Source organism: Notamacropus eugenii, chromosome 2 (assembly GCF_028372415.1).
Source record: "Notamacropus eugenii isolate mMacEug1 chromosome 2, mMacEug1.pri_v2, whole genome shotgun sequence".
Lineage (NCBI taxonomy): Eukaryota > Metazoa > Chordata > Mammalia > Diprotodontia > Macropodidae > Notamacropus > Notamacropus eugenii.
Window position 1 is genome coordinate 353,380,018 of NC_092873.1, and position 9,142 is coordinate 353,389,159.

General features: G+C 53.6%; 1 protein-coding gene across 1 annotated transcript; it reads left to right on the forward strand.

Annotated features, from left to right (window-relative positions):
- Positions 1 to 240: 240 nt before the first annotated feature.
- SP6 (Sp6 transcription factor) lies at positions 241 to 6,505 on the forward strand. The gene is made up of 2 exons (XM_072646193.1): positions 241 to 583; positions 2,721 to 6,505. The coding sequence occupies exon 2, from the start codon at positions 2,774 to 2,776 to the stop codon at positions 3,914 to 3,916; it is 1,143 nt and encodes a 380-aa protein (XP_072502294.1). The 5' UTR covers positions 241 to 583; positions 2,721 to 2,773; the 3' UTR covers positions 3,917 to 6,505.
- Positions 6,506 to 9,142: the final 2,637 nt, after the last annotated feature.

Here is a 9,142-nt window from a genome sequence, read left to right on the forward strand (position 1 = left end):
GGACCACAGCTTGGCGATCTCCGGCGAATTCTCTTCAGTTCAGGGAAAGTTTCCACCAACTCAGCCCGGAGGGGGCGTGACGCAGAAACCTGACAAACCCACTGCCTAGTCCAAAAAACTGGGGCGGGGGGGAGGGGATTTGGGTAGGAGAGAGGAAGAAGGGAGGAGAGAGAGAGGGAGGAAAGAGAGGAGGTGGGGCACTGCCTTGTTAGCCCTTCCCATCTCCGCCCCCTCCTCAGAGGCTGTGGCTTCCTTGAGGCCGAACCTGGAAGGGTTAAAGGCGGCCGCAGGTAAAGCTGGGCGTGGCCCGAAGCCGGGGGAAAAAGGAGTGAAGGGGAAGAGGATGAAGGCAGAGAGCGTGAGTCACTGGCGAAGCTGGCCCCGCTCGTTTCCCCTCGCCTTCTTCCCTCGTTTCATCTGCCTCCTTCACCTCCTCCTTCGCCTGAGCCCGGTCCCGTCGGGTCTCCAGTTCTACCCTCTGGATTTATCTCCTCGCTGTTTGAGACATCACTGACCCTGGAAGTTACTGAGCACCCATCTATTGGGTGTATGCCTGCCGCTGATCGCCGAGCCCCGTCCCGAGGTAGGGGGTGGAGGGGAGGGAGGAGATAGACGGTGGGAAGGCAAAGGGGAGAGTTCCCTCGGAGGGAAAGGAGTGCAGGAATCCCAGCGCTGGGGAGCTACGGAGATGAGGACAGGATGGGCAGGGTCAGGCACTGTAGAGAATGGGGTGGGAGTGGACTGGAGAAACTGGGGGAACTGGCGAGACTGGAGAAACTGAGAAGATTGAGAAGTCGGGAAACTGGAGGGACTGGGGCTACTGGAGGACGGGGAACCTAGGAAATGAGGAGCTAGCTACACAAGCCTAGGGGCTGAGAGTCAAACGTTTTAAAATGAGTAACTCCTGGATTGCAGACTCGGGATCCCCTGTGGGCCCCAGGGGAAAAGCACCTGGGGATGTCTTAGGAAATAAGTGGGCTCTCTCCGAAGCAAAGACCCTGGGCCACTCGGGAGAGAACGAGCCTCTCTCCCCAGATTCACAGGCGCAGGTTTGAAGGCATAGGTCCGGGAAGCTCAGGGTGTTCTCCTTCTGGGACGACACGAGTGAGCAAGCAGGCTATTGCGTACCAGGACTGAGCGGTGGCGCCCTTCTGTTCCTGAATGGGGAGGCTGGGGACATGGTCCGAAGGATGTCTTTTTCCACCTCTTAGTGGAAATCCCGGGCCGAAACTACGCTTCTGTTCCCCTTGGTTTCCCGGGGCGTTCCCAGGTTCCTGGATGTGGCTGGGGTCTTTGACCTGTCCCACCCCCTAAGCTTTCCCTGCCCACCACCCGCTCCAGAGTGCCCCGCCCTGGTCCCAGCTCGGTTCTTGCTTCTTCGCCTTTCTCCTTTCTTGTGGTGAAGGCGTAAGAGACAGCGGACGGACCCACCCCAACCCCCACCCTCCCCAGTCGCCTCCGCTGCCGCCTCCACTTCCCTCGATCTTTCTCTTTCCAAAGTCTGCAGAAACGGATTAGAAGGCAACAAGACCATACTTACGGAAGGAAGATTCCCTTCCCCGCTCCCAGACTCCCCTTCCAAGTCACATACGAGCTACCCTGCGCAGGGGGCGGTGGGGCGGACGAGGAAACAGGTACCCTAGGTCATATAGGTCTGGCAACTGAACGCTGACTCTAAGCTGCCTGCTCTGACTTAGGGTCTCGAGCTTTTCTTTACAACAGCCTCACCTCAATTGCATTTTCCAGGTGTATACAAGCTTTTCTCTTCCGATTGCTTTTCCTGGGGGGAGTAGAGGGTCTGATTTATCCCTTCCTCCCACCTGGGTTTTCATCACCTTGGAGGAGGGGGCCAGTCCGGTTGAAACTCTAGGTGCCAGAGTAAGAAATGTGCCTGACAGTCCAAAGTTAGGGGACTCTCCTGGTGTTTGTGTGTGGGGTGAGGGGAAAGAGAAACTCTGCCCCTCCCAATTCTACACTGCATCTGTACCCCAGGAAGGGTGAAGTCCCTGCCCCAGGGAAAAAGGTGGGGGCCAGGGTGTGGGAAGGGAGTGTGGTGGGGCAGGGTAGGAGATGGAAAGCGGGATGATTAAGCAGACGGAATGCCCTCTACTCACTGAAGGGAGACTGTTTACTCTGCCTCCTTAAATCTCAGAACCTGCTCTGCTTTGACAAGAGAGTGGATTACTCTGAGTTCTGGGGTGCTCTTTATAGGTTCCCCGGTTAAGTTGGTGAGGCAGAGCAATCGAGAGATGGCGTCAGGCCCCCCAATTTGGAAGGGAAGCAAGTGACGTGGAGCAGCACTCTGGCTGGTCGAGGGAGGTGGTTGGGGGAGCCCCGGGCTGTGAGTTTTGCCACCGGACTTCTCTCCCGCCTTGGGGCTGTGCAGCCTGGTCTCCGAGCCCGTAATTACCTAACTCCTAGGATGTGCTGGGTCCTGTGGGAGGAATTTTTTTGAAGAGGGAAGTACTGTGGGCTTGGACTCCTTGGTACCATTGCTCTCTACGTCTCCTGGTACCCCCAACCTATTTAGCTCCCTGTTATTGTCTTTGCCTGGAGTAAGGAATGACTGCCAAAGGGAAACCCTGAATCTTCTTAACCCGTCCTCAGTTTTTCTCAATGGGGCCATTTGCCCCAGCAGAGTAAAATAGGCAGAGGATTATAGAGCAAGGGCAATGCGATTTTAGGCCGTGTTCTAACTCCCCATCTCCTTCCTCCTCCAGGTCCTACCTGAGCCGACCCTGACAGGCCTTGTCCCTCACCCCGGAACCCGGCAATGCTAACCGCTGTGTGCGGCTCTCTGGGCAGCCAGCACACGGAAGCACCCCGTGCCTCCCCGCCGCGCCTCGATCTGCAGCCACTCCAGACATACCAGGGCCATACAAGCCCGGAGGCGGGGGACTACCCCTCTCCACTCCAGGCCGGAGAGCTGCAGAACCTCCCGCTGGGGCCTGAGGTGGACTTCTCACAAGGCTATGAGCTGCCGGGGGGCTCCTCACGGGTGACCTGTGAGGACCTGGAAAGCGACAGTCCATTGGCCCCGGGCCCTTTCTCCAAGCTCCTGCAGCCAGACATGTCTCACCACTATGAGTCGTGGTTCCGGCCATCCCACCCAGGCACGGAGGACGGTTCGTGGTGGGACATCCACCCGGGTACCAGCTGGATGGACCTCCCTCATGCCCAGGGCACTTTGGCCTCTTCAGGTCACCCGGGAGCGCTGCAAGCCGGCCTGGGGGGTTATGTCGGGGATCATCAGCTTTGCGCGCCACAGCCCCACACTCATCCACACCATCTCCTCCCCGCCGCCGGCGGACAGCACCTGCTGGGGCCGCCAGACGGCGCTAAGTCCCTGGAAGCTGCCGCTCCCGAGACCCACGGGCTGGATGCCAGTCTGGACGGGGCGGCACGACCCAAGGGTTCCCGGCGTTCGGTGCCCCGCAGTTCAGGTCAGGCTGTGTGCCGCTGCCCCAACTGCCTGGAGGCAGAGCGGCTGGGGGCTCCCTGTGGGCCGGACGGGGCCAAGAAGAAGCATCTCCACAACTGCCACATCCCGGGCTGCGGGAAGGCGTATGCCAAGACATCGCATCTCAAAGCGCACCTGCGCTGGCACAGCGGAGACCGTCCTTTCGTGTGCAACTGGCTCTTTTGCGGGAAACGCTTCACCCGCTCCGACGAGCTCCAGCGCCACCTCCAGACCCACACGGGCACCAAGAAATTCCCTTGTGCGGTCTGCAGCCGCGTTTTCATGCGCAGCGACCACCTGGCCAAGCACATGAAAACCCACGAGGGCTCCAAAGAGGAGGCTGCCGGGACCGGAGCACCGTGCGAAGGGAAATCGGGAGCAGCTGCCGAACCCCCGGGGGGGAAAGGCAAGCGGGAAGCGGAGGGCGGCGGGGGCGGCGCCGCCCAGTCCAACTGAGCCATCCTCGTTGGACGCCCCCACCAGCTCCAGTGTGCACCCCCTCCCCACTCTGGGGTCTCCGACGCGTGACTCCTTTCCCTCCGGGATTGGCGGGAGGGGGATGGGTGGTTATTTATTTGGAGGCGAAGTCAGAGTGTAAGTGGTGGGGGCGAGGAGGGGACTGGGAGACGGGACACTTGGGTTGTTTAGCCGCAGGGAGTGGGAACTGGCGAGCCTGGAAAGCCGGGCGGAGCTCCGGGGCCCTGTAGGAAGCCGCAGGAGCGAGTAAGCACCTGTGAGCACAGCCTCAACCCCAACACACACACATTCAGGCCCTAACCCCCATCCCCCAGTCTGGGTACCTGCGGGAGAGAGAGAAAGCAGGGAGGGAGGGAGGGAGAGAGAGAGACGTCGCGTCCGGGAGCGGAGAGGAGTGGGGCTGAACCCCGGGGCGCGGGGGAAGCTGCCTGAACACGTCCCTAGTGCCTGGGAACCGGGACATGAAAGCGCCTCCGGAGCCTCCCCACGGCCCGGGCCCCTTTCATCCCGCTTGCAGGGCTCCTCCTGTCCTTGGGGTTTCCGGAGGGGGAGGCTGGAGGTCCCCACGGGGCGGGGTCTACATTGAGTTGGGCGTTGGAGGAAGGGAAAGCAAGATTGTTGCGGGAGAAATAGCTCCCCTTTGATCTCTATAACCCTTCCAGAACCACCCTGGTAGAGACTGTGAGATGGGGGTTGGGAGGAGGGGCTGGGCCAAAGGATGCCCTTATACTTCTCCAGTTAGGGGAAGGGGTCGTTGGGAGGACACCTTTCCTAGTATAAGTTGCCAGAGCAGATTTGGGGGTATAGGAAGGGGATCAGGACCCTAAACTTCGAATGAATACTATACAGTAGGATTTTTGAGGAAGACAAATATAGTATCCCAAATCCTCTAAACCTAGGACCTGATTTCAATTCTCCTTCCTTTCCCCCTCCCCCATTTTTCTCTCTGGCCTCTTTTTTAGGGGTGTAGGAGATATGGCTAGGCATTAGGTTGGATAGGGGGATAGTGGTCTCTCATCCTTGCTTCTTTTTATCTTAGGGACTATTTAGTCTGGAGAGAGGAGAATCTGGGCCAATCCCTTCACTGAACCATCTCTCCATTCCTTCCTTTTTACTTGTAGGAAGCTTATTCCCCTCAACTTTCTTTTCAGTCTGAATTCCTCTCCCCACCACGGGTTTTCTGTTACAGAATGGAACAGAGACTCCATCCAAGGTGATACCTGGGCCCCTTCTCTCTTTTTAAGGGAGAAAGTAACTCTAGTTTGTTTTTTTCTTTCCCTCCCTATGAAGTAGTTGTTCTTTAATGTATAAGATGTGTCCTTTAAGGGAGACATCCAAAAAGCTGTCCCTTTTCCCTTCCCTTTTAGTTGTTTCAAAATGAATATGAATTGTGATGTTGGGAAGGGACAAGAGGGAGGGGCCTAGTTGAGACAGACACTGGGAATTGGGAGAGAATGTGTGGTGTGGGAAAACAGGCCCCAGATATGCCTAGGAACCTGAATTCCCATCTAGGTAGGGTCCCTTAGGAAAGGGACAAAGGAAAATCTGACAAAGGCTACTTCTTCAAAGATTCCCCTGCCCCTCCTGCCTCCCAACTGAACCCTCTGTGAGACTTAGCTATGTTTTGATTTTTAAGTTATAAGTAAAGGGTATTTTATTTAATATTAGGGGTGTATGTGTTTGTGTGTGTGTGTGGGTGTGTGGATGTGTGTGCATAATTCAGTGCATATGTGTAGTCCTCTGCTGAGCCTGGAGTCTCCATACAGGGAGAATTCCATCTCCCTCGTGTTCTTCAAGGGCCTAGGGTCTCCAGTAGCATCTCCCTCTGCCCCCTTCCTCCCAGGAATTGAATTCAGTTCATGAACTGATCACTCTTGGGTAAGGGGACCTGGGATATAGATGAGGGTTGTATGTGTATATGTTTTTGTGTAGAAAAGGGGGACTGCTCCCCCTTGAGAAGGACAAGATACCCCTTTCTTGGGGGGATTGTTTCTGGGGCATGGGGTAGTTTTGAGATTAATGCTTTCTTCCTTCTCTTCCCTAATCCTACCCCCATTCTGAGAGTCCCCTATCCTGTTGAGAGGGGACGTGGTCAGGAGAGCTAGTCCAGCCAGCCATGTGGAGTTAGGGGGAGAAAGAGAAGACATCGGCCTGTTTGCACTCCCCTTGACTACCTATGGAAACCAGCCACCTCATCCCTCTGCCACCAGAATGGCTGCTTTGTGTAGGACATGTATGGTGAAACCTGAAGGATACTCCAAGTTGGGAGATATAGCCCTCCTTTCCCTATGGGGTGTCCATGGTGGATAGGGTGAGAGATGCCTTGGGAGGGGTTCCTCTGGTTTCTCTACCCCATAGACCTAGGTTGCTTGGTTGCCTGACTTTTCCTCTCCAGGGCAGCCCCCCCCCCACCCCTAGAGGAGATATGTAGGATTTTTTTTCTTTAACTGCTGTGAACCCACATTTCCCCCAAATGAAGAGGAGAGGAGAAAAGAGAGGAAATGGTCTCTGTGTGTGTTTATGCCATAATAAAGTCGCTGACCTCTTGGTCCTCTCTTGTTCTCCAGATCACTGTTACTGAAGTGTTTTGTTTTATTCCGTGTGCTTGGTGAGGTCTGGGGTGCCTAGAGAGGCTATACATTGGAGGGAGTCCTCTCAGGGGGTCTTTCTTGGTTCCATGCTCTCTGGGCAGGTTGATTTCATCTACCTTTGAATGAAACTGGAGTGGGAAGGGAGCTCCAGCTCTTATCTTGCCTCTGGTTTGGGGATATGGGGTAGGACAGGGGCAACTAGTCTTTCCTCCTAAGCCTTGGGTTTTGAGGACCTGATTGGAGGGCAGCAAGTGGCCCCCCACGCCCTATGCTCTAGGAGAGACCCAGGCTCCCTCAGTGTTACTTGGCCCCACCCCTGCCTTCTGGCCAGGAGCGTGTGTGTATGTGTCTGCCCATCTGTGTGTGAGGTGGGAGTGACTGACAGTGATTTCCTCACCCTGGCTGCACCCCGGCTGATCCCTATCATGGACAAGCCTGATGAAAGGCAGGTAGAAGTATCTGATGGGCCCCCACCCAGCTGGAAACCATGGGAGACACAGTTACACAATAAATGCATAGATGCATTCACAGAAACAGGTAACACAGATCTATGGGTACGGAACACATTTGTTCATTCCCTAGTCTCGCATTCCCTAGGGTTCCCTTCCTTGAAGAACCTTCTCCCTTCGACACCACTGCCTTGCCAAAGCACCCAGTTGTTTGGAGGATTCTTGGATTGAGGTGAGGCTCATCTCCTCTGGTCCCTGTGGGACCTCGGGTTTCCCCCATTTACCACCTTTCCTCTAAATCTAGATCCTGCTTCCCAGACCTAGTGTCCCTCCCCAGGCATCTGTGTGTGATCTGAGTTTGCCAGGTTTTATCGCTATCTTGGGAATGGGGAGGGCATATAAGGCCTAAGGGAAGGGCCTTCAGAGGGAATTGGGAAATTGATCAGGCATTCACTGGTGGGAGCAGAGGTTGGGAATATATGCAAGGATGCCCACTCTCACCCAAATCCTGGCTGACCACCCTTGTTTGGAGAACTGGGGAGTGGAGGGGGGGAGGACGCCCTAGGAAGCTGGCTCCTCCCTGTCTTTCCCCTTCCCCACAGGCAGGAGGGCAGCTGTGGGGCCGGCTGGGCCTGTTGGGGCAGGGCTGAGGACAGCCCTCTCTGGCTCCTCCCTCTGACCTTCATTCTTAGTGGGGGCCTTCGGTGGGGCTGGTGACACTGGGACTGCAGCAATGTGGCTCAGCTGGCTCGGCACCCCCTACCAAAGCCTAGGGCCACCTCTGACCGCACAGACCCTGCTCCACATTCCTGGAGCAGGGGTGGGGAAGGGAAAGGATAATGACACCTGAGTCCTTGTTACAATTTTGTGTTAGCCTGCAGACACTAAAGACTTCCATTGCCTCAGCTGAGATTCACGGAAGGAATCCTTTCCAGGAAGCAGTCAGTGAAATCCTAAAGATGAAAAAAACGAAAGAAAGCTCAGAAAATTCATCTGTCACTTGGCTGTTTTATGCCTTGATCCTTTTGCCAATGTTTTGCTTTTTACTGCCTCCAAGAGGGCAGCCAGAGTAGTACAGGTAATGAACCATCAGCTCTTAGGGACGTTCTAAGCAGTACTTATAAATTGTGTTTCGAAGACCAAGATTTTTTTTTTTTGGTGGGGGGAGAGGAGTATTAATATTAGCATGTATAGTGTTTATCATAGGGGTTAGCAACTTATTTGTGGCAGCTTATAAAAATCTGACAAAGCCTCACTTATGATATCTCATTCAAAGCAGTTCTCTTCCCGTTAATTCAAATTTTAAAAAACAAACACTTGTTCTGTAGTCAGAGAAGCCAGGTTAAAATCTTCCTTCTGAAACTACCTGTATGATCTTATGGGTCTCAGTTTCCTCATTTGTAAGACAAGAAGTATGGACTAAGTGGCTTCTAAGATCCCTTCTATCTCTAGATTTATGATACCCATGATCAAAAAAATCAAGGTTGGTTAGAATGCATTTTTTTTCTTTAGAATCATTGAATGTTAGAGCTGGGAAGGACCTTAGAAATCACCTATTCTAACCTTTGGATTTAATAGATTCTGAGAGAGAGAGAGAGAGACAGAGAGAGAGAGACAGAGAGAGAGACAGAGAGAGACAGAGAGAGAGAGACAGAGAGAGAGAGACAGAGAGAGATAGAGAGAGAGACAGAGAGAGACAGAGAGAGAGAGACAGAGAGACAGAGAGACAGACAGAGAGAGAGAGAGACAGAGACAGAGACAGAGACAGAGAGATTGAGTGAATTGCCTAGGGTGGCATAATAAATTATTGTTAGAGCTAAGATTAGAAACCAGGTCTCTTGACTTGCAGGCCAAGGATTCTGCTGCATGTTTGCAAGAGGGTAATTTAAAAAATTATAAAGTTATTAACTTTCTACAAAAGCAAACCTTCAAAAAGATGAAATCATAGGAACTTCTAAAGTGCTTTGCAAACCATAAATGCCAGCAATTATCTCCAACCTATTGGCAATTTAAAAAAATTAATTTAAAAATTTTATTTTCAGTTCCAAGTTCTCTCCTTTCCTCCATCCCTCCCCCAACCACCGAGAAGGCAAAAAATGTGATACTCATTATACATATGAAGTCATGGCAATTTAGTGTTTTAAAATGTGTATGATCTTCAAACA